Source organism: Aethalodelphis obliquidens, unplaced genomic scaffold (assembly GCF_003676395.1).
Source record: "Aethalodelphis obliquidens isolate GAN/ISIS:26980383/991018 unplaced genomic scaffold, ASM367639v1 scaffold48, whole genome shotgun sequence".
NCBI classification, from domain to species: Eukaryota; Metazoa; Chordata; class Mammalia; order Artiodactyla; family Delphinidae; genus Aethalodelphis; species Aethalodelphis obliquidens.
This window is the reverse complement of record NW_020837992.1, coordinates 6,781,842-6,804,761: the sequence shown is the minus strand read 5'-3', so window position 1 is coordinate 6,804,761 and position 22,920 is coordinate 6,781,842. Positions and strand designations below refer to the sequence as shown.

Here is a 22,920-nt window from a genome sequence, read left to right as displayed (position 1 = left end):
CTTAAAAGATCAGGCCGAAGATGCTTTACCCTAATTATTGATTGTTGTCAGATAGCCACTGCCACTAGGTTTAAGTTTTTCGTTAAAGTTTTCCTCCCAGGTCCCTGTGCCTACAATCCTGTCCCTAGGACACCTTCAAGGTGAACTTTAGAATAATAGGATTTTAAGAGTGGAAGCATATAATGATACCTTTGCCCTTTTAAAGGGCCTTTGCCAGGCTATCCTCTACAAATCACACACTTTAAGAGAGGAAGGACCAGAGGCAGAGGTTAATGATTTGGTTACAGACATGCACCTAGATGCCTAGGGGAGTAGCAATTAAAGGCACATTTGGGGAGCTGGGCCATTTTCTTAAGTGAAGGTTTCCCCTCATTCAACTTTTAAAAGTCTGGATTCGGCCATATGAGCTTTTCCTTAAAGCAAAGAAAGCAGAGCAATAAGAAAAGGTGTTACTTCCAGCTGGAGAGACAGCAGTGTGCTGTGGAGGGCGGTCTTAGCTTTTCCCATCTCTGAGGCTATAACTATAGAACCCAATTCATAGACTTAACTTAACTATGAAGGGGAGCCTCGACCACTCTGGAAAATCTAACTTAACAGCTCTTGAGTAGAAATCACAAGGTAGGCACAGAGGAGGCCCTAACGCTTTCACACCAACACCAGAAACATTTTTGTTACTTGGATGGGTGTTTAGGGATTATTTTTTAGTAAAGAAAAAGTATGCTGGAAATGTCCTAGAAACAAAAACTTGATTACTAAATATTACACATTTTAATGCTGCTGGATTCAAAGGCACCCGTCATCCTGCAAAGAAGCGCTAGTGGGTTCTGTGGAAAATTAAAAAGCAAAAATATAAGTCCTTTCTTTCATATTTAAATCTCCATGATGTATTACGCTCACAATAAGAATGCTACTTTTGGCAAATTAACTAGCTTCCAACTACCTTGCCCCTTTTATCAAATGAAATATTAGCCTCTAAGAGTAACAACAATACAGAATTGCATGGAGTACTACTGGCAATAACCTCTGTAGCTATTTTAACCGTTTACACATGGGCCATCTTCTTGACAATTTGACATTTCATGAAGGAATCAGCTAGGATTCAGTATTTATGGCTTCATGTTATGCTACTTTTTTCAGAAACTTTATAAAAATGAAAACCTTCAGATCCTTTAAGATAAAACCTTATCGATCACAAACCACATCATTTACTGTGCTCTTAATCAACAGAAATCTAAACCTACAAACTAGGAGCATCCTGAAACACCTGTTAGATGGGCCTCTCAAAGTACACTCTAACTTTGAAAACGCCTGTGTGGCCACTGCCCATGACAGTTTCTAGACATTTTGAGTTTTTTAAAGGAGAAAGAGCAATGGAAAAGAGAAACATAGCCAACAGTCATTAAAATAAGAAAATCTGAATGAATTTTGATCATTTTAATAAATATATATCAAGAAAACTTCACTTTATTACAACAACACAATCATATACAAGCAACTATCATCTAAGTTTTCAACATCAAATGTTTATCAAATATTGAAAATAAAGGACAAAACATCACTATTCAGCCATAACACAAGAACAGGTTTTAAAAATTGGTCCTTGTGGACATTGTCCAAATGATGATCCTACTCATACACTGTATGAATGAGACCTATATTTAATATTAATAGCAATAATAAAAAAGCTTTATCTTGGAGAAACTGGGAGGACTTACTTATTTCCTCCGTTTGGCATTTGGTTCCTGTGAAGTAGTGTGTAAGGAGGCCCAAGTCAGCCAGTAACCTTGGAAATGGGAATACAGTTTAGCAGGCGGAGTTGGCTGGTGTGGAAGGAAGGATGATCAGAGGGGTACTCTGAACACCCTTGCCAATGCACAAATGAAAGAAATGATTGAGAAAAATGTTGACCAAATACATAGGAGCTTTTGCCGACTGAGTCCCATTTCTCCAAAATAACTTCCCCAAACTAAAATCTTTACATTCTTTAAGATAAAACCTTATTGATCACCACATCATTTATCAACATTGTGCTTCGTAATCAACAGCAAAAGTCGTATATAAAAAACCACATGCTTTTATAATCTAAACGAGTGAAATGATGCAAAACAGATTAAAGTATGATGCATGCCACTGGTTCATGAACTTCATTGGACAAGAAAGCGAAACAAAACAACCCAAAACCCAGAAAACCCAAACCCCAGCAACAGACCGTTGCCATAGAAAAGCTCGAGCAGCCAGTGCTGGTTTCTAACAGCTCTGTCTATTGTTTCCTCCATCCCTTTCTAAAAATGCCAAATCCGAAAGCAATTGGGCATCAAAAACAAAGGAAGAATAGAGATGTTGAATCAAAAGTTGAACGCAATAGTTCGACATTAACGGTTTCCAAACAATATTGATCCACCCTGTGTTTTTTTTTTTTCCTGTTTGTTAAATCCCTGCTGTACTCTGATTTATCCTTAATTTTCACATTGGCAAAAATTAAGATAAAGTAAGGCACCACAAATCGCCCTGTATAATATATCTCTAAAAGCCTCATCACCCATCACAGGCAAGCAGGGATTAGCCTCTACTCATCTTGTTGATTGCTGCCCCTAGACAGGTGTGCCTCGTTACGTTCTATTCCTGTTTTCATCTGTCACACAAGACTGTTGAATCCAAACACTTAACAGCGCCGGGAAGCCATTTCACCTAGCTCCCTGTCTTCAGTCTTTTAGTCAGAAAAAAAAAATACTGTATCACAGAGAAGCAGCAGACATTCTTTGCTGGTTATATTGATTTGCTTACCAAATAACTACCTAATTAAGTGGCAAACAGGTGGAAGGTTCTTCGCTAGTGACAGGCTCCTGGAGGTCACGGAAATATCACAAGGGCACATTGTCCCCCATCCTAACCTACTGATCTTTTCTGTAAGAAAACTAAGATATACTTTCAAGCGTCAACTGTGTTCTCGGTAACGTCACCACATTTATAAGTAGCTCGCCGATGCCTACTATACAGGTGTCTTATGCAATCTGCTCTCCAGGCATTGAAATGACATGGCATGTTCATGGCATAATTGTATCAGTTGTACAAAACTCTAAAATCCATTCAAAATACAATTTATGAGAGCTAATTGATCATGCTGTGCGTGCGTCAAAGTTTCGGGGAGAAGACGGCTCATATCTTACTTCCTTTGCTGCAGCACAGTTTGTTACTTGGTGAAGGCTCCTTTTTCCTTAAGGACTTTTTCCACGACTCACTTACATTGCTCTTTTCATTATATCCAGTCTCAAAATAATCATAAAATTGGCCTTTGCACTCAAAAGCAAGGTCATTTCCCACAGGTTCATGGCTTAGGGGGCCACCATCCCTGTTGGTGTCATCATTTGCTTTCTCGTTTAATTTGGCCTTTTCCTGGACACCAAGTGACCTCACATTAGTAACAAAGATTTCATTGGCAGGTATCTGGCCATCGCCCTTGTAAATAGGTGCACTGCCTACATCAAAATCCACCTGGTGGGAACAGCTCGGTAAAGGCAGAGGGGGAGAGGAAGAGGAAGATGAGGAGGAGGAAGAGGCAGTGGTGGAGGCATTTCCGACATTAGCATTGACAGAAAGGGGTAAATTTAGGTAGTGACCACCACATTCTTGGTACAAGCAGCAGGCATGAAACTTTTCACACTCCTCTTTGGCCATCCGAGGTCGTTTCCGGTAAGGACAGTCTTGAGCCATAAACCACTCCTGGGCAGAGGTGCCATTGAAAGAGCAGGCAGGAAAGCACCAGTTATTCTGCATGATAATCTCTCCATGGATCCTTTTCATCAAATTGTTTATAAGGACAGATCTTCGGAGGTACACTTCAGGATCATCGATAAACTTTAGCTTTTCTAAGGACATATAAAGGATGTGGGCTCGTTCCTCAAAGATTGAGATGGTCTAAAAATCAAAAAAGGAAGAGAAAGCTTAGGAAATGGTCTATATTAAAATATCATCACAGCACATTTCTCTCTTGGCAGTTTGTGAGTCTGGGAGTCTGTGATCTTGTTTCCCCAGGTTCATTTAGAGATGCTGTCCCAGGGGCTGCTAATGTCTCCCCTTCCCAGCAGACTCACTGGTGATGTCGAGCACTGGGGAATCCAGCCACAGTGCAGAACTCGGCAGGGACAGGTCAGGATGTCTGCTTTTTAATGGCTTGGTGAGGGGGATGCTGAAATGCACAAAACTAATCTATGCTGTTAGAAGTCAGGAGAGGGGGTGCTTTGAAGGGCAGAGAGGTAGTGACTAAAAGGGGACACAGGGAAGGTTCTGGGTTGCTGGTTATGTTGTTTCTTTATCTGGATGTTAATTATACGACTATTTCACACTTTGTGAGATTCATCAGGCTGGACTCTTATGACACTTGGGCCTTTGTGTGACACATATATATTATATGTCAATAAATGCTTTTTAGAGTATGCCAACATGCAGGTCATCATAAGTATACTTCAGACCCTGGCCTAGCCATCAAGGGGCATGAGATCTGGCTGTCAGATCTCATGGCTCTCTCTGGCTGTTTTTCTGGGTTTCATTCTTGCAATTATCTTTGCTTGACAGAGGGACAAAAATAATGAATGAGGCTCAAACCCTAAAAGGAACTGTTGGTTGAAGGGTCAAAGTAGGCTTTTTCTGGTGTTGGGCAGGAGGAAAGGTGCAGAGAGGGAATCAGACGACTTACTCCTGAGCTGTGTGATACCATCACAGTGTGATCATTGTTACAAACCCAGTGGCAATTCGGAAAACTGCTATAAGCCACAACACAGAGACCAAAAAGGACTTAAAATGCTTGTGTCCTGGGGGCTAGCTCTTCCAGGTCATAAAAAAAAAAAAGCCAGCCTGAGGAGCTGTGAATTAAACCAGCCCAAGCTGACCTAACGGAGGAACTACAAATGCAGGGGAAAGCCCAGCACCTGCCAATGCATGCCGATGACTTTTTATGAGCAGAGTCAAAGCAACATCTAAAGGGTGGGAGTGGGGGAGAGGGAGTAACAAGTGAGGAAGATGATTAAAAAATTAAAATTCTTCTCTGAGTTTCAAAAAACTCTGGTCTGGGTTATCCTCTCCTCGATTAAACCAGCAGATTGTTTTTGAAGGAAGGTAGCCATAAGGAAAAGGAACTGGTATTTCAAAAGCTTAGATAGCCAGTTTCGTACTTCTGTGCACTTTCCCAATCCTGTTATTTTCTTCTTATACATGCAAAAAAGTTAGCTTTGGTCTTTTCCTGGGAATGAATTATATATTTTAACAAATGAAACATGTGTAATGAATGCACCATGAAGGACGTTTCTTACTTTCATGCACACATTCAAAGGATGGTGAGTCCCCCGCTGAGAGGTCAGGAAAAGCCCTGGGTGACCACCCCCGTGTAGGCACATACGTGTGGCATTGGCCATGGTAGCTGGAGCTCAGATACGGGGAACAGGTCAGGAAAGAACAGGTGCATTTCTGCACACGTGAAAGCACCAGTCACAATGACCCTTAATGCAACTTGAGAAAATGAAATCATTAGTAAAAAAGACATTCTTCAGATTATATAATTTTGTTATTTCTGGGCAGAGGAGCTCTTGCTGGCTCTTTCTTCAAATACTTGTGAAAAATAACACAGGACCCAAAAAAGTGACAACGATTAATATGGCTCTGCTGAGAAGTGGCTCATTTTCATTGCTTGGGTGGAACAATTTAATTTCTGGAAATGGATCAAGCAACTGTTACTAAGTATCTTAAACTCTTAATAAAAATAATGACTATTAAAAAAAAACATACTTTATGGCTACAGCTGCTGAGTGGTGGGTGAAAATCCTCTTCTTCCACATACTTCCTCTTAAAGTATGTGATCTTGGATGTTGTTATAGGATTTGAAATTCCCCTGTAATGTGATCCTGTGGTAATAAATCAGATACGACAAATGACATGCGGTTTGCCAGAGGTTCTCCAAACAAAATATTTTCCTTGCCTTGCCTTTTAGAAGATAACTTGGCTACGTATTTGTCTGTACATGTGGTGATTAAAAATGAACATTAGTCTTAATAGTTGCTATCATACGGAATCCTGTGACCCAGGCTAGGCAAGGATTTCTAGACAATTATAGACGAAAATGACATATTTCAGCACTTACTAAATACTCAGAATCTTAACTCTGTGCACAGGCAAACAGCAACATTCATAAAGGGGAGTAGTGTAATAACTCTGAAATAATATTAGTATTTATTCCAATTATTTAATTAAACCCATGGTAATATAACACCACTGTTCAAATGTATATATCTTTAACTGTAAGCACTAATAACCAAATAACATTTAAATATTACTGGCTCTCAGTAAGTAAGCAAATTATTATCTGCACACTGGAGTCATACTATTCCTTCTGTTAAAATATAAAATTTTAAATTTTTAAATTTAAAATTAAAATTCAGGGTAACAAAAGTCCTTTCTGCTCTCAAAAATGTAACATATCAACCATGAATAAAAATAGGGTCTAATTTTTAAAGAGTAAGTTTTTAATCCTTTTTAGCAAATCTGACTTCAACAAGTACTCATTTTACATTTTAGGTTTTTGGTTTTTTTCCAATCACTAGTACTACACAAACATCCAAAGGAACTCACCTTAAAGTATAAGAATAAAGAATCAGGGAGAGCATATTTTTTTCTTCCTATAAATTTTTTTTTTCCTATAATACCAAAGCCAATTGCACGCTTAATAAAAAAGAAGAGCCACATAGCTTCTGGCCCAAAGTGCAGATTCCTTTATGTCTCATGGGATAAAGATTTCATTGTCAAGCCCACCAGGGCTTGTGTAGCTCTGAGAGAACCATACAGTTCCAGAAGGTAGAAAACTGAAACTCAAACTGAAGTTTCAAGATCTGGTTTGGTTCTCTTAAAAATACAGATGCCTGACTTTTACCCGAAGCAGCAGCACATGGAAACTCAGGTTTGAATGCAATTAACATCACTCCTGGTCCTTTCCCTGGAGGCTTGGGCTCACTTATGAGTGGTACACAGGCAGCCTGGGACGTCCCTGGAGCACGAGCTTTCTCAGCTCAGAAGGGCGCCCCAGACACCACCGTTGCCCATCGGTCTGGCCGCAGAGGGCAGCAGGGGAAGGTCAAGGGCAGTACCTGCCAGCGGGGGACCAGCTCCCCGGTCTCCCTGCAGAGGAGCCTGTGCTGGCCCTGGGGGGCTTGGGCCTCCGTAGCTGTCAGCCTCCCATAGTGTCTGGTACCCGGCAATTTCAGCAGCTCCTTCCGAGACAATGGGCTCGCAGAATCTATTCATGGACAGAACCAGAGTCATCTCTGACAGCCTCAGATCTGAAAAAAAAAGAAAACAGCCCTAATCAAGAGCAAGCCAGGGGATGGTCTTGGCTCCTTCTTCGTTTGCTTTGGGAAACTTTTACGTCTCAGTCCTCCCCTTTGCCCTGAAACATTTTATTATTTTTTCAAAGAAAACCTCAGCAAACTCTCTTGCTGCTATTAGCTCAGCCTCTGTGCTCAGCAATCTGCATTTCATGGGCGGATCTTTAAAAACCCCATTTCTTATTGTTCTCAGATTCCCCTCAGCCCTCTTCCAGACAGCTGCTTTGCCTCCTAAACACATTTTCCTCCTGACCTTCCCGCAGAAAATGTACCGCTAAGAGGCAAGGCCAAAACCCTTGCCGCTGTCTTTCTATTAATAAGGCAAAATCAATTTTCTAGTCAATCCCCTGAGAGTCTCCTTTGATGAAATCCGCTAATCAATCAAAAGAAAAGGAAGGAGGAGACAGAAATCTTCCCCGGAATCCCTACTGATGCTCTCAGCTTCAGTCTGTTCCGCTGCCCGCTGCCCCCTCTTCCTCTGTTTCTGCAGGGCCAGTTCCTCTACAACATTCTGGGGCTCTCTCCACTTTCTTCTCCCAAAGCGAAGCAGACAGAGACACACTTGGTAGTTGTTTCCACCAGCCCTGATTGGCCTGAACTGGATCTGCCTCCAGTCAAAACACTGAGAGATGAAGACAGAAAATTGGCTCCAGTTTCCAGCCATGAGTTGCAGTCCCACAGGAGCCAAGCACAACATCAACGGAGCAGGCGGAATATTAAACAGGAGCCAGGGCTTCAGGGCCAGAGGCAGCGGACAACTCTACACCGCAAAGCCCAGAGGCAAGGCAGAAACTTTCCAAGAGGCAAAACACCACTGCGCTTCTGTCCAGTTCACGCCCTTCCCCAGGGTCTGTGGGGAAACTGGGAGCCTCTCTACTCTTGGGATGCGCCCTGGGCTCCTCGGCACCTTGGGTGGTGGGGCTTTTCCCTGGGGGCTCAGTGTCTTCACCTGGTCCTAAGTAGGGCTCAAGGTGGGGTCCAGAGTGAGTGCAAAGGAGAAGAGGATCTAAAGCCAGAAGCCCTCGGGGCCATAGATCAGTGGTGACTGCAGAGCAGCCTCAGTGCCTTATTATCCACCAATTCCTTTACGAGACCCAAACCTCCACTATCTCACTTTGCCGTTTAAAGAACTGTCACGAAGAGTGATGACAGGCCTGCTTTCTTGAAGACTGATTGTCTTTCAAATAGACGCTAAGGGTCTAGTTCTTGCTTTCTTCTCCAAATTATACAGCTTGTAATGTTTGGGGGAAAGAGTGAATCTACTATTGTCTCGTGGGAGACTATTATTACCTACATGTTATAACAAGGGTCCACTTCCAGGTAAAAGGAGGAAAGGCACAAGGGGAAGGGCTTCGTTAAGTAACAATGTCCTTCTGGCTAACAGAGCAGCTCTTGGCAGCAATGACTCCATCACCCAGACTCCTCTCTGAGACCTGAAATTCTGTCCCAACCTCACTGAAGAAGTAAGTCAGGCCTTCTGACATACAGGGGAGGTGTCCAGGTCAGTGGCTGGAATTAGGACCCAGCTGATTTGGGCTGCTAAATTACCTACCCCCTTTCTTTTAAAATGCCCTCCAAAGAGGCAGCAGCAAGGACTTATTAGAAAACCTTATTTCAAGAGAATAAAAAAGGTTCAATTAATTCTCTAAAAAGAAATGGTCAGACATGCCATTTACTCTGTTCTTTGAGTCATCAATCAAGAAATTTAGACCACACTGATTTCACAAACTAAGCCATTCTATCACCCCTCAAACTCGACATCCAAACCAAGTATTTATTTCCTGGAAGACTCTTATGAAATGGTCCAATTTCTTAACTTATCTAAGAGACAACTGTATCAGGAAGTGCTATTGCCAGGAGCACATGAATTATATAGCTTTTTCTCAGAGTCGGTAGCCCCTGTCTCATTGACTGCCACAGTATTTTCTCGCTTGAAATTTACACTCACTTTGTGCTAGATTCTGGGAATAAGATCCAAGCTTTTTGCCTACGTGGAAATTTTATTACATATAAACCAAAGCACGTTGACAAATCCATATCGCATAAGACAGAGAAGCATTTGCAGGCCCCTAGCAGCAATTACCTTTGTTTAAAAGGACATTATATGGGTCCTGTGCTATTTTATGTTAGTAAGAGTTTGTTTATATTTTAATGACTTATCCTTGTAGCTTTTTGGTTGTTAAGGATTTCAGTGTTTCCATTTGTTAGTATTGTTTCCCCGCACGAAATTCTACTCATGCATTTGAACTTGAAACATGGCATAATAGTTTTTATCTTGGCTGTTTCTTTCCTTTTATGATATCTAGTTTCAGTAAGTTTTTCTTTTCTTGAATGGGAAACTTTTACACACAAAATCCTAAACTGGAGAGGTGAGTTCCAAGAGTGATTTATGTAAGTCCGAATAAAAAAAAATAAATGAGTTGGGATTATTTGGGAGCAGGGAGGAGATTTTGCAATTGAATCTTCCTAGTCTATCCAGAACTTACACTGGGCTGTTAGGAAATTAAGAAGGCAAGTTTAACGTTCATGAAATATTGGAGCATGGGGCACGAAGCCATGATTCTTTTTATTTGTATTATATGTACAGATCCAAACTGTCATTTTTTCTCAGTACAATGAGATTTACATTATAATTCTGCTACTGAGTTCAGAAGTTGAAATTCACAAATTTGTGTGCTGTTAATACTAGAGTCACAAAGATGTACATATAGAGTAAATTTTGTTTTTTTTAACATCATTGGTGAGTGAATTCAAAAGAACGGTGTTAAAGTGTGTTTTGTCTACACAAGTGTTTAAAAAAAATAAAAACTAGAAAGGTCCTAACCTTTTATCCTCAGGCTCCTGCATGTCTGTTTCGTCAGCCAAGGGAATGTAGTAGAATGACACCTCAAGCATTCCCAGAAGGCCAAGGGCTAAAGTGTCAAGTTTTTCCAGCAAATGTTCACAGTAAAGTTACCAGGCATTTCTATACAACTTGGTTTTTCCAGATGAGTTGGGCTTCTTCTTTCCTTGGAGCCATGATGATGCTAATGGAAGTAGCACACATAACAGGGTAGCTGCAGATTCAGTGATGCCTTCCATCCAACAGGCGATCCTGGTCACTCTTTGCCAACCCCTCCCCTTCATCCATCATTAGAAAACATTTTATTAAGAGCATTATAGAAGTTAGAGGTCTGATTCCAATACTGAAATGAAAGAAAGTAAAGGGCTGGTATTTTTCGATACACCTTTGACACTGCCAGTCTTAGCTGTCCTGCCCAGGTGTAATCAAGCCCTTGACCTGACACTGTTCCTAACAAGACCTCAACAGCTTGTCCAGCTCGTGGTAGTGGTGGTGGTGGAAGGGGCTGGGTGGGTGGAATAAAATCCTTCAACCCTTCTAAATAGAGAGATACTACTTTTCTACGAGTCCCAGCAGTACACCTGTCTGCCCTGGGAAATACATTTCCTCAGCTGCAGCTCTGAAAGGCCAAAATCTTTAGGTCGGGTTCTGGGGCTGGAATGCGGCTGCTGAGCAGGAGGGAGACGAGGGGGTGCCCGGGTGCCCGAGCCCGGGAGCCAGGTCTCCCCATCCCAGGCCTAAGACTGGGGTCCGAGGTTTAGAGACCCACCCCCTGCAGGCGGGCAGCAGACACCACGTCCGAGTTCCCACACTGACACACCCTCGCGTGTCGGTGCCGCAGCCCAAGCCCCTCTCCGGGGAAGCGGGCAGAGCCCTGCAGGCCGCCGACCGAAGGAGAAAGTAAACAACACCCCAAGTGTCTGGGAACAAAGGCAAGTTGTCTTTCCACGGTGCTGGAGCCGTGCGCCTCTCCTGAAGAATAAGAGCTATGATTATTCTTCCTTTTCTTCTTCTTCTTTTTTTTTTTTTAAACCAAGTTTCCTTCTAAGGGCAATAAACACCAAAGGTAGGATTCCAAGGAAATGACTCACGGCGGTTGGCAGGGCTCTAGAGAGGCTGGCCCCGGCCCGCGCTCCAGCCCGCAGCAGATGCCTGCCCGGCCCTCCCCCCTTCGCCGGCCAAACCCACTCGGAGCCCGCGCCTGCGGGATCGCCCTGCGCATCCGTTGGAGCCGGGCGGCCAGGACTCTGCCCGTGCCTCCCGCAGGCGCCCGCCGTGTCCGCGCCACCCTCGGCCGCGGAGCCGCCTCTCCCCCCGCCTCTGCGGTCCCGGCCGGGCACTCCGGAAAGTTGCTAGGGCAGTGGAGGCGGGAGGGGAGGCAGGGAGGAGAGAGGCGGAGGCGTGGACCAGGCGGGCAGCAGCCGAGCCCGCCGGGGAGGTGAGCTGAGGACAGAGGAGCCGCCGCCGCCCGCAGCGCGGCTCGGCTGCCTGGGAGGAGAGTGCGGGGGCGGAGGTGGCGGGGGGGACAGAAGGTGTCAGCTCCTGCAGCTATTCCTTTTTCTTGCAAACGCGCGCTCCTGACATCCACCATCCCTCCCTCCCCACCTGCCAAGCGCCGCGGCGTCCAGACCTGGTGGCATCCCTCCTACTGACCCCCGTCCCCCAGGACAAGGGAATAAGCGGCCACTGAGGACCCTGGGGTCTCACTAGAGCTGTGGTCCCCACCCGCCCCTAGACTCGCCTCGGTGCGCGCGGGCTGCAGCGCGAGCAGCCCTAGAGGCGGCGGTGGTTCCCGCCCGGGTAAAGGCTCCGCGGCGCTCGCCAGCGCCGGGAAAAAAGCCCGCGCCGCCTCCGCGCCCAGCAGCGCCCCGGCGCCCCAGCCGCCCCGGGTCCCGCTTCGGCCGGTGCGCGTCCACTCGGTGACCCCGGAGCAGCCCCGGGGCCGGAAGGGCGCGCGGGAGCCAGTCAGCCCCAGAAGACGCCCGAGGGGACCGGCTGTCGTGCTCCACCCGGCCCGGCCTCTCCGCCCCCGCCGCCCGCGCCCAGCCCGGCTCTTACCGCGGGGTCAGCCGGAAGGCGGCGGCCGCGGCTCTCGAGCTGCTCCTGGCCCTCTCCGGGCTCGGCGCCAGCCCGGCCGCCGGTACACACTCGCGCGGGTCCCGGCCCAGCGGCCCGGTCGGCGGTGGCCGCTGGAGCGCGGCGGGCGAGGGTCCCGGCAGGTCCCGCCGCCGCGACTGGGGTGCTGCGCCGCCGTCGCTGCAGACGGTTATGGTAATGAGCGGCTCTGTCTAGCGAGGAGCGTGTGAAACCCGTCAATCCTGTTTGCCATTTCCCCGTGGATTTCCGAGGAGAGGTTCTGCAGGATGCCCCCAGGGTGAGAAAAGGAACATGACAAGCGCGCCCGCTCTCCTTCCCTCCCTCCCTCTGCTCCCGCCGCCGCCGCCGCCGCCGCCGCCGCCGCTCCTCAGGCAGCACACGGGGCGCCTTCCCCTCACCCCAGCCCGCCCCCTGCCTTCTTCCCTCCTTCCCGCCCTCCCTCCTTCTCTCCTCCCCTCCACTCCCCTCCCCTCCCGGTGCCCGGGGACACGCGGGCCCAGCTCCAGCCCGCAGCCCAGACCCCACGCGCTCCCCGGCTCCCGCCCCAGCCCTGGGGGCTCGGCTCCAGCCGAATAATGTATTCACTCTGCAACCTTCTGAGATGTCTTCTCTTTTTTTATTTGGTTTACTTTTTTGTTGTGCGTGCGTGTGATTTAAAAGAGAAAGAAAGAAAGAAATCTGTGCCTTTCCCACCCTTTGCAAAAGACTTTCTTCTCCTTTGCCACAGCAAACGGAGATGAGAAACAGATGTCTTTGCAGGACCAAGCAGTTATTCTCCCCTCGCCACCCGCCCCCGCCCCTCTGGAGCTGTATATGTATAAAAAAGCAACCTTGGTCAGACTGCAACTTGAATTGGTAACTCCTTCTGGGTGGGGAGCCTCAAGGGAAAGCCTCCAGGAAATAAAAAAGTAATAAAGGAGGCTGTCCTCGGTCAAAAGAATTTAATTTAAGCCCCGGAATCACATTATTTTGCAAATAGTAATTTTCCCCTATATTGGACTCAACTGGAGTTTGTGTTTTGAAACATTAATTCATAACTTCTGTCTAGGGACCCCTCCATAGTCGAGATGGGTCATTTCAGGTGTAATGAACACAGAGGCTTGGAAGGCATAGCCCTAATAAAATGGGGGGAAGGCACCTGCACAAAAGTGTTACAAAGACCGTAATGTTTGTTTACTGCTACTATGCCAGATGTGCTAAATATAACACTTCTTTAAAACAGAGATCCTCCGACTGTGAAAAACCAAACCTCTTGCTGCCTGGCTCCCTAGGAATCAAGAGGAGGCACAGACTGAAAATCAGGGAGAAAAGGAATAAGATCAAGGATGAGGATTAGCATCTGCAAATTGAACCCTATCTAATTTGCATGTTTATTTCTTAGAATTGTAATTAAATTTGTGTAATAAATGTTTTCCATTTCATTTGTACGCTTAAAATTTGGGTGACTGACATGCAGTTAAGTGAATTTCTTTTTTTTAGAGCAAATGTAGTTTATTCAATAAGGCAGCAAACAAATATTAAACATAATTAGAACTAATCTGCTTTGAAGGTATTTTTGCTGAACTTTGTACATTAAAGACTCTCAGAGGTTTTAAGGGTATTAGGAAGCTGAGAGAAGGCAATTATGCTGAAAACAGACTAACTCAACAGACTTCCAGGAGCACTATTTCATTTTTTCCAAAAGGCATTTCAGGGTTGCAAGCCTAGGATTGGGAATTGGGCATCCATCTTGGCTTTATTCTGAACCAGATTAAATTGCATTGGCTCATGCACGATATATAGGCCGTTATGATGATAATTTAAGAATTGTAAAGATTCTACCCAGGTTATGGATAGAACGTAATTTTCATTTAGGTGGGGCGAGGAAAGGCACAAGGGCATTTAAAGCAGTGCAGGTACTTGAAAATCTAAGTGTCTAAAACTGGTTAGTGCCTAACTCAAATAAAGAACTAAATGTGAGGGCTTGGAGGCATGGCTTATGATTGTTTTTATCTGCCCGTATTAAAGTTTTATAGCATTTAAAGGACTATGGGGAAATCCCCACATACCCTTAGCTGTGTCAAAATACATAAAACTAAAAGGAGCAAATTAAGCATAAAATTGAGAAAAACGTGAGACTTGAGTATCAGCATGGGTTGCATTGGCATCTTTGGAGCCTTGGCTCTGAGAAATGAGCCTTCTGGGAAACTGGCATTGCCCTTGGGTGGGGAGGACTCTTGGCTTTAATGTTACGAGAAAATGACATCATAACAGAAGTATGAAATCATTCTACTTCACAGCACCCTTGTGGTTCTGAGTAAGAACTTGACCCTGTCCTGTTCAGATATGTTAGGTTAGCATGTTTTACGAAAGCTTTCCCTGGCCTACTTTTAATCTCAAGCTTAATGTTTGCAGAAATTCAGGCCCAACTGTTGACAACGCGAACTAATGTCTACAGGCAGAGGAGGCAGTCAAATGTCCGTGGAATGAGAAACATCATTTAAAAATTTCAAGTGAGTAAGTGGTGGCTATGGCACAAGGAAAGGACTCACTCACTATACATCAATAATGAAATATTTGGAATGAATGAATGTAATTTATGAGCTGCAATATTCAACCTGAGAGCTCTGACATCATCATTCCTGGATGTGTGTGTTTGAAGCTCCAAGACAAAAGTTTGATTATGAAACTTAAAATATCTTGAGCTGCAAATTCACTGAAGACGTGATTGTTTTTCTTCAGTGAACAAAGAGAGTGCCAGACTTAAAACTGCTGAAACCCATTTCTCAAAAACTTGTTATCATTTGAAAGGGGGATTTCTCAAGTAAAATTTGACGTATTCAGATTACTGTGGACACAGTGCCCATTTGGGTTATAAAAAGTCGGAATTACTGGCATTTTTTAAAAAGTGCAACCTTTTTTAACAACAAAAAGAGATATCTAATATTAAATCTCTCCAATTCCTCTTCTCTTATTCTCAAACCTTCTCTAATCAGGCTTTCTTATCCCATCACTCCATTGAAACTGTTATTGTCAATGACACCAGTGACCTCTGGGTTGCTAAATCCAAAGGGCTTTTCTTGGTTCTCATCTTTCTTGACCTGTAAGCAGCATTTGACCAGGTTGATCACTCTCTCTTCCTTGAAAACTTATATCCTGTTTCCAGGACAACATACACACCTGGTTTGCCTCCCACCCTACTGGTTCTTCCTTCTCAGTCTCCTTTACTGATTCTCTGTGACCTCTGAAAGCTATAGTGCCTCAAGCCCAGTCATTGAACCTTGTCTCTTCCTTTTAACCACTCTCTTGTGGAAATCACTCAGTCTCATAGCTTCAAATACTGTGTATATTCTGATGGCTCCCAAATTTAGATCTCCAGTCGAGATTTTTCTCTAGATCTCCAGACTCCACTTAGATGCTTAATAGACATCAGAGGATTTACAGGTCCCAAACCAAATTCCCGATTGTCTCTGTTCCCCCTTCCTTAATATTCTCCACTCCAGTTAATAAACCACACTATAGCTTTGGAGTCACCCTTGACTCTTTTTTTCCTTTACACCCTACATCTAATACATCCAAAAATCCTTAAGGCTCTACCTTTAACGTTTTTCTAGACTCTGATCACTTCTCATTATCTCTGCTGCCACCACCCTGGTCCAAGTCACCATCATCACTTTTGCCCGGGGTATTGCAGTAGCCTCCTCCTTGCTTCAGTCTCTGGTCCTTTCTACTTTCAGTCTCAACCCAATAGCCAATGATGTCAGTTTTTGCTCAGACTCTTCCTAACGCTCTCCATTTCACTCAGTGTAAAAACCACATCCTTACAATGGCCTACACAGGGTGCAAGTCTCCCTTTACTTCTCTGACCTCACTCTGTCTCCAGCTACTTTGGCTCCAGTGTGTCAGGCCTGTGCTTACCTCCAATTCTTTCTGTTCCTCCAGTATGTCGGGCCTGTGCTTACTTCAGGACATTTGCACATTTCCCTCTGTCTGAATGCTCTTTCCCCGGATAGATGCACAGATCATCACTCCACCTCTTCCAAGTCTTTCCTCACATATCACCTTCCTAACAAAGCCTGACCACTCTGCTCAAAATTCTAACACTTAGTCTCCATATCTTATTTTATTTTTATCCAGAGAATTTATCACCTTCTAGTAAGTTCTATATTTTATATATTTATTCTATTTATCACTTATCCCTTCTCACTAAAAAGGTCCTTGAGGGCAGGGATTTTTGTCTTTTTTATTCACCCCTATATCTCCAGCACCTAGCACAGTGCTTGGCATACTGAAAGCACTCAATAATTATGTACTGATTAACTGAGCAATTAACTGACAGTTTCACATATGTACAGAAACCCAAACAAGGCTAAAATAGAGCTACTTTAGTCTAGTGTATGTAGAGTGGTGAAACACGCAGTTCATTTTATCACCTACTCATTTGCCTATTCTAGAATTCTCTGACCCAGTGCTCTTATCTGCCCTGCAGCATTCCAGGACCTGAAGACACTCCCAAGATCCCCAAGCACCCAAATTGTTTCATGCTGTCCTGCCTTCATTGAAAGTCCCCAGTACTGTGTTTTCATCCAGGTGGGTGCTCGTGCTCTGGACCAGCCCTCCTTTCCGCCAACGCAGATTTCCGTCCATTGCCAAGATGCTTGTCCTAAGCCGTAGTCTTCAGGTTACAAAGTATGTAAAGTTGCTCTCCAGAAAGTCACTTCTTGGCAAAGCCACCCTTTCAGAAGCCAGGAACTCCTCTACTGTCTTTTTCATCCTCCATCAAAACTTGCTAAGAAACCTTCAATAATTATGTGCATTTTATATGCGAGCATTGAGCTAGGAACTGCAGGTGAGGTAGAAATGAATAAGACACTGTTCCTAGACTTAGGGAGTTGTCAGTGTAGTGAATAGCATAAGACAGGCATAAAAATAATGATACTATTTAGTAATTCAGGGAATAGTGGCTGCCATGGGAGTTCAATGGTGGGACAGATCACATCCAGCAGGGGGGCACTCCAGAAGGACTTATTGAAGAAAGCAAAATTTGAAGTTGACCTTGAAGGATAGGCTCTTAATGGGTGGAAGTGGAAAATGGATGAAAGTATTTCAAGTGGAGGAAACCATTTGAGGCACATAGGTTGGAAAGCTAAAGGCATCTTCAGACAACAGTGAGTATTCCAGTTTTACTAGAGGGGTTAAAAAAAAGCATGTGAAAGTGGAAGGTAGATGAGGCCATAAGTTAATAAACATTGAAAACCAAGATGAGTTTGATTTTAATTTAATGGGCAATGGGGAGAAATAAAGGGTTTTGAATTGGAGAATGACACAATCAAAGCCCAGCTTTAGGAAGAGTAGTGTACAGTGCAGAGTGGTGTTTCAGCAGCCCAGGTGAAGGGAAATGGGGGTCTGTGTTACAGTGGGGGTCCCTGGAGAGGAGGAAGGAGACCGGTACGAGATGTTGCAGTGTTGGAATCTTTAGGATATTATCATTGATTGGTTGTGGGGAAGGGAGGAGTGAAAGATGACTCTGAGGTTTCTGCTTGAGTTACCGTGTGGTTAAGTGAAACCACAACAAATGAGAAGAGGCAAGTTTGAAGGGAATAGAATGTGTTGCCTCTGCTTATGTTGCATATGAGATGTTCACGGAACAGACAGATGGAGATGTCCGACAGACAGACATCTGAATATTCTGGTCTAGCTGAGGATAGAATTTGAGAGCAAATTATAAAAATTTAGGATGATTTCAATAACTATGGAGGTGGAAGTCTTAGGACATGATGAGGTAATTGAAGACATTACAGAGAATTTAAGAGTGAAAGGCTTGGGTCAGCACCTTGAAGAATCTGATAATATTCAGAGGTTAAAATAATGTTTTGGCCTAATGTGTGACCTCTTTCAGGGATATTTGTATTTAATGGTGTACTAAGACCCTTTTGGCTTAAATTTAAAAGAAGAAATTTGGGATGGGTTGGTGGATGGGGGGGTAGCAGGCAATCTTTCCTGACTATCCTGACATCACAACACAGAAGTGGTTATACGCTGTGCTTCCTCGTGTGACTGAGTCTACTGATTTGCCATCACAGGTGGAAAGGGATTTGATATTTCATCAAAGAATCTTGAGAAAATCCCTGAAAAGATGTAAATCATTGATAACAAGCTTGGAGTGTTTTCTCTCAGGGATATTTGTATTTTAATAGGAGTCTCCTAAATACCACACAAATTTTAATCAAAGTAATTAATAATTAATGACATGATTTCAGATATAACACAAGCCAATAAGTATTATTTCTGAATGGAAATCACACAACGTATATGATCCCTTGTTCAGCGTACTCTTTGGGGGCACCTATATTAGTGACTAGGTAGGAATGGTTTACAGTAAACATACCAATTATCTGTAAAGAGATGTTCGTCCAACATACTTGGTAATTTTTGCCATTTAAAAATTTCTATTAAAACACTTTTAATGCTGTGAATCTTGTATTAGCTACAAGAGTGTGGTGCTTGGGTGTACATCACCCTTACTATTCAACCCAAGTCTTCAGGAAAAAGATGCATCCACGTGAGGCATGAAAGTTGGGTGGGACCTGGATAACCAGAGATGGGGAGGGAGGAACCCCCCATGAGGATTATGGGCAAGTGCTTACATGGTGTGATCCAGGGATGAGGGACTGGACGGATAGAAGCCAACTCTAAGGTTTAAATCTTCGTATTTGGAAAGATGGCAGTGCTGTTGTCGGAAGGAAGAATTATGTGAGCAAGAAATGGTCAAAGTGTGTGTGTGTGTGTGTGTGTGTGTCTATGTGTGTGTATTGGGGGTGGGGTGGGTTTAAAGTTTTTACAATATGAACTTTTTACAATATTCATTTAGTAATAAATAAATGAAAAATGGTGATATGAATACTTTTTGGGTATATCACCTTTTTCTGTTAAACTATTTTCCTTTTTTTTCTTCCAAGGAGATTTCCCCACCCATATTCCTTTCCTTCCTTTGGGATCAAGGGCCTGTACAGTTTTTTTTTGACCAAAAACTTAAACACATGTGTTCACCTGTGCCAGAGCACTAGTTCAGAAGCCTGAGTTACTGAAGAAAGAGGTGCGGTGTTTCATCTAAATCCTGAAGACAGATTTTGGCGAGACCAGGGAGAGGCTAGGTAGGGTTGCAGGAGGGGATGCAGAGCTGGCCAACAGAGTGGACCCCAGTTAATCTTAAGCCTGAATAGAAATCTCACCACATAAACAAGGGTAGGATCCAAAATTCACAATTTTGTCATCCTTTTTAAAAAAGACATAAACCAACGGGAATGAGACCCCAAAAGGGGACAGTCTGTGGAGAAACTGTAGCTACTTGCAATTTGATTTCAAAATCCCTTTCCTACTTTATCTACAGATAAGTACATTGTTGTAAAACAGATAAGCTAAACATTTTATGAGGCTTAATATCAGAACAGCAGGTTATATTTATGATACTATGTCATCATATCAAGAAGCATTTATTAAGTCACTAATAATTGCATTGGCACATAGAGAATTAGTACAACATGGTTCTTTCAGGGGCTTGAGGAGTTGGCAGTATTTTCTTGGACTCGCCTTTTGTCTTATATATGTGTAATTTCTAGAGGTCTTTTCATCTTGGTGCATAGCTATTCTATTTTTTTTCTTTTTTGCAGTTTTTAAAAGATTAAAGCCTCAGAGAAGAGTTTTGGTAGCTGACAAAGGCAAGGATGTAATCTGATTAAGTAAAATTTTAAGCTATATAAAATTATAGAGATTTAAGTGTGACCCTAATTACATTTATTAAATATTACCCATTTTGTTTTAAGTGGTATGCTGTCTCTTTACTGAACGAATCAATACTGGGTTTTGTGAAAACCATATTAAGTGAAATATGTGTGCTTTTCACAAGCATGTTTGATTTCCACAGGTCAAACGTTCTATAACAGAGACTAGGAGAAGGAAATCAGTATTGTGAAGGCATAAAGCTCTAATTAGGATGAAAATGTAAGGGAAATATGTGGTTATCATTCTGCCCGTCTGTAGGCATTAGCTTGATTTCGATCTACTTCATATAATGTCCATGTACACAGTGCCAGTAGAGTAAACCAGCTGTATCAATAACTAGTGTCAGGAAAGGGGAATAAGGAGTCATGTTTCACCAGGGGGATAGTTGAAGACAAATTTGTCTTTGAGCATTTCGTTTTGTATTCCTAGTTTCTGAGTGATATAAAATGCATAGGCATATCAAAATTCATAACAAAAAGTGCTTATGCCACCAGGAAGATGTACTTGTTTTCAATAATGTAAAGAGAAAAGCATACAATTGAGGTGGAGAGAGAGAGACAGAGACAGAGAGACAGAGAGACCTGCAGCAGACATCACCTGAGTGGGAAATTACACATCCTGCACGCACACGCCCGCTCTGCACACACATGCACAGAATTCATCTCTGACAATTTAATTGTTTAATGGTAGGACTAACAAGGAATCCTTTCTAAAGTAATGGCATATAAAGGCTTCCTAGTGAAGTTAATATTCCTGCTGCGTTTGATGGGTGTTTCCCATTTGTGCAGTTCTGCCCTAACAGACTCCCGGCGTTTGATGGGGGGGAATCAGGAAGGGTGGCGTGTCTGTGCTCAATTGCAGAATCTGGAGAATGCCTTAGCCTGTGACCTTAGCCTCGAAAGCAATAAATCCGGGGCCATGATTGGCACCAGAGCAATGGCTCCCATCAGTTGTAATGTCTTGGCTTGCAGTCTGAGGATCTGGTCTTCGTGGACTGTAGGCTGGGTGTTTTGGGCACAGGGCCCTTGCTTCTTATGTAGTTATCTGTTTTCTCTTAGCTCACTAGAACCAGGATTTGGTAGCCATTTGTGCTGAGTTTCAGGACGCCGGTTTGACCAGTCTTCCAGATAATGAAATGCATGATGTCTCAGATGCTAGGGTTTGAGTCCTCATCCTGAGCCACAGTCTCTTCTCCTCATATTTCCTTATGGTTCAGCCTGGCTCATTTCGGCGCTTTAATTGGATCCCTGGGTGGCCTTCCTGTTACAGCAGTGTACACAACCACAGATGCTCTGCGAGAGGGATAACTGTGTCTCAAGAAGCATAAAGTTCTCAAAGCAGACCCTAAAATGTTCTCATTCTGTAGCTTCCATTCTTAAATCAATACATTTTACATTTATTACTCTGGTTATTTAACTTTGAAAAAAAGTTTCATTGCCTGCACCAGAGAAACCCGGTGGTGGTGGTGGAGATAGAGTTTGACCACAATAGAGAAGCTGGTTTGTTGTGGAGCGGCGGTTGCCCTTTGGTTGTGGACTGGGTCCCAGGCTGCCTGCTTCTCTCCCTGAAGGTCTGTGTCTTTCAGTCTAGGAAAAAGCTTAGTAGGCAGAGTTGAAAATGACAGACTATTTTAAACACACGCTTTATATCCCACAGTTCTGGTTCTTACTTCTATTATCATTACTTATTCATAGACTTTTATTCCCAAATATCATTACCCTTTACAGTAATAGGATCAGCAAAGCGACCACTTAAAACAAAATAAACACACACAGGAATCCGAGGCACAGAAACATTTCCCCCCTTTTCTCCAGCTTTCTGCCTCTCTCTGACTACCTGGGGGAGAAGCAGTTCTTACCAGGCACTAAGAAGCTCTGCTGCTTCAGAAATACCAGTGTAATGGGGGCTTGGCAGTGGGAAATGATATGAGGCCTCCAGCAGTCTAAGGGAGCAGCAGAGAGGTAATGAAATCTGAAAAAAAAAAAAAAAAAGAGAAAGAAAGGAGTGGAGGAAGGTGGAAATCAGGAAGAAAACTAAGAAGAATATACAGTGTGCATCCCTTAAACTCAATTTCAGCAGAGGAAAATCCCCCTAAAACATATCCCATTTAATATAGAGCGACTCTAAAGTGGGATCACTTACTTATTCCTTGTATAGTAAGAATAGCCACAGTACACTGAGGGCCTACTACATGCTCAATGCTTTCTGTATGTTATTTGATTTGTACAGCTGTTAATAGCGGGTGTGATTATCTCCATCTTACAGTTAAGGAAACTGAGGTTTAGAAAGGTCAAGTGACTTGTCTAAAGTTGTACGCCTCAATCTGGTGGGCCCAGAGCATACATTTAGATTTTATGAGTCTAAAACTGCTCACTAGAGTTTTTTCATCCTGACTCCCACTATGTTATATTGCATTCTATTTTGTTCAGTCACTTGTCTCTCCACTCATATATTTATTTACATATGTACCAACTTGTTCCAGGAAAGATGTAAGATGGTGTAAAGGCCTTGGAGCTACACACATATCCAGGCAGCTTGCACGTGGTGAGGACATTCTACTTATTTGTTGATTGGGCTGTAGAATATCAACTGTCAAGAGTTCAGAATTCTCTCACTGTGGAGTTCCCTTCCTTTTTTATCTTTAAAAGTAGGCCAGCCAGAAACCCATCTGTGCAGGATGGCTTGGGCCCAGAAACTGAGCTAACTAATCTCCCCAAATCTCCTCTACGTCTATGCTTCTATAAAGGACTAGATTAACATGCTGTATGGGAACTATTTTTTTTTTCTTTAGTAATTAATTACAGAGATGTAAAAATTGAGTTGTTTGTTAGGAGGAAAAAAGAGTAACTTTAC

The 22,920-nt window shown here is 43.5% G+C and overlaps 1 protein-coding gene across 3 annotated transcripts; it reads right to left on the bottom strand.

Moving 5' to 3' along the window:
* Positions 1-1,419: 1,419 nt before the first annotated feature.
* Positions 1,420-12,612, bottom strand: SERTAD4 (SERTA domain containing 4). Of its 3 annotated transcripts, none has more exons than XM_027082903.1 (5): positions 12,268-12,612; positions 10,192-10,552; positions 7,131-7,322; positions 5,779-5,894; positions 1,420-3,915 (listed from the first exon to the last, which is right to left on the bottom strand). In XM_027082903.1, exons 3-5 carry the CDS (start codon positions 7,303-7,305, stop codon positions 3,157-3,159), a joined length of 1,050 nt encoding a protein of 349 aa, XP_026938704.1. In that variant the 5' UTR covers positions 7,306-7,322; positions 10,192-10,552; positions 12,268-12,612; the 3' UTR covers positions 1,420-3,156. The 3 variants fall into 3 exon arrangements, with proteins under 3 accessions (XP_026938704.1, XP_026938706.1, XP_026938705.1); XM_027082905.1 differs by having other exon boundaries at positions 10,192-10,393; XM_027082904.1 differs by lacking the exon at positions 10,192-10,552.
* Between the last annotated feature and the right edge of the window lie 10,308 nt (positions 12,613-22,920).

Bases quoted from the DNA above. Each gene is read 5' to 3' on its own strand.
- SERTAD4 (XM_027082903.1), bottom strand. From the start codon at position 7,305: ATGACTCTGGTTCTGTCCATGAATAGATTCTGCGAGCCCATTGTCTCG. The intron at 5,895-7,130 runs GTACTGCCCTTG...TTATTACCACAG, and splicing joins AGCTGGTCCCCCGCTGGCAG to GATCACATTACAGGGGAATT. The intron at 3,916-5,778 runs GTATGTTTTTTT...TTTGATTTTTAG, and splicing joins TCAGCAGCTGTAGCCATAAA to ACCATCTCAATCTTTGAGGA.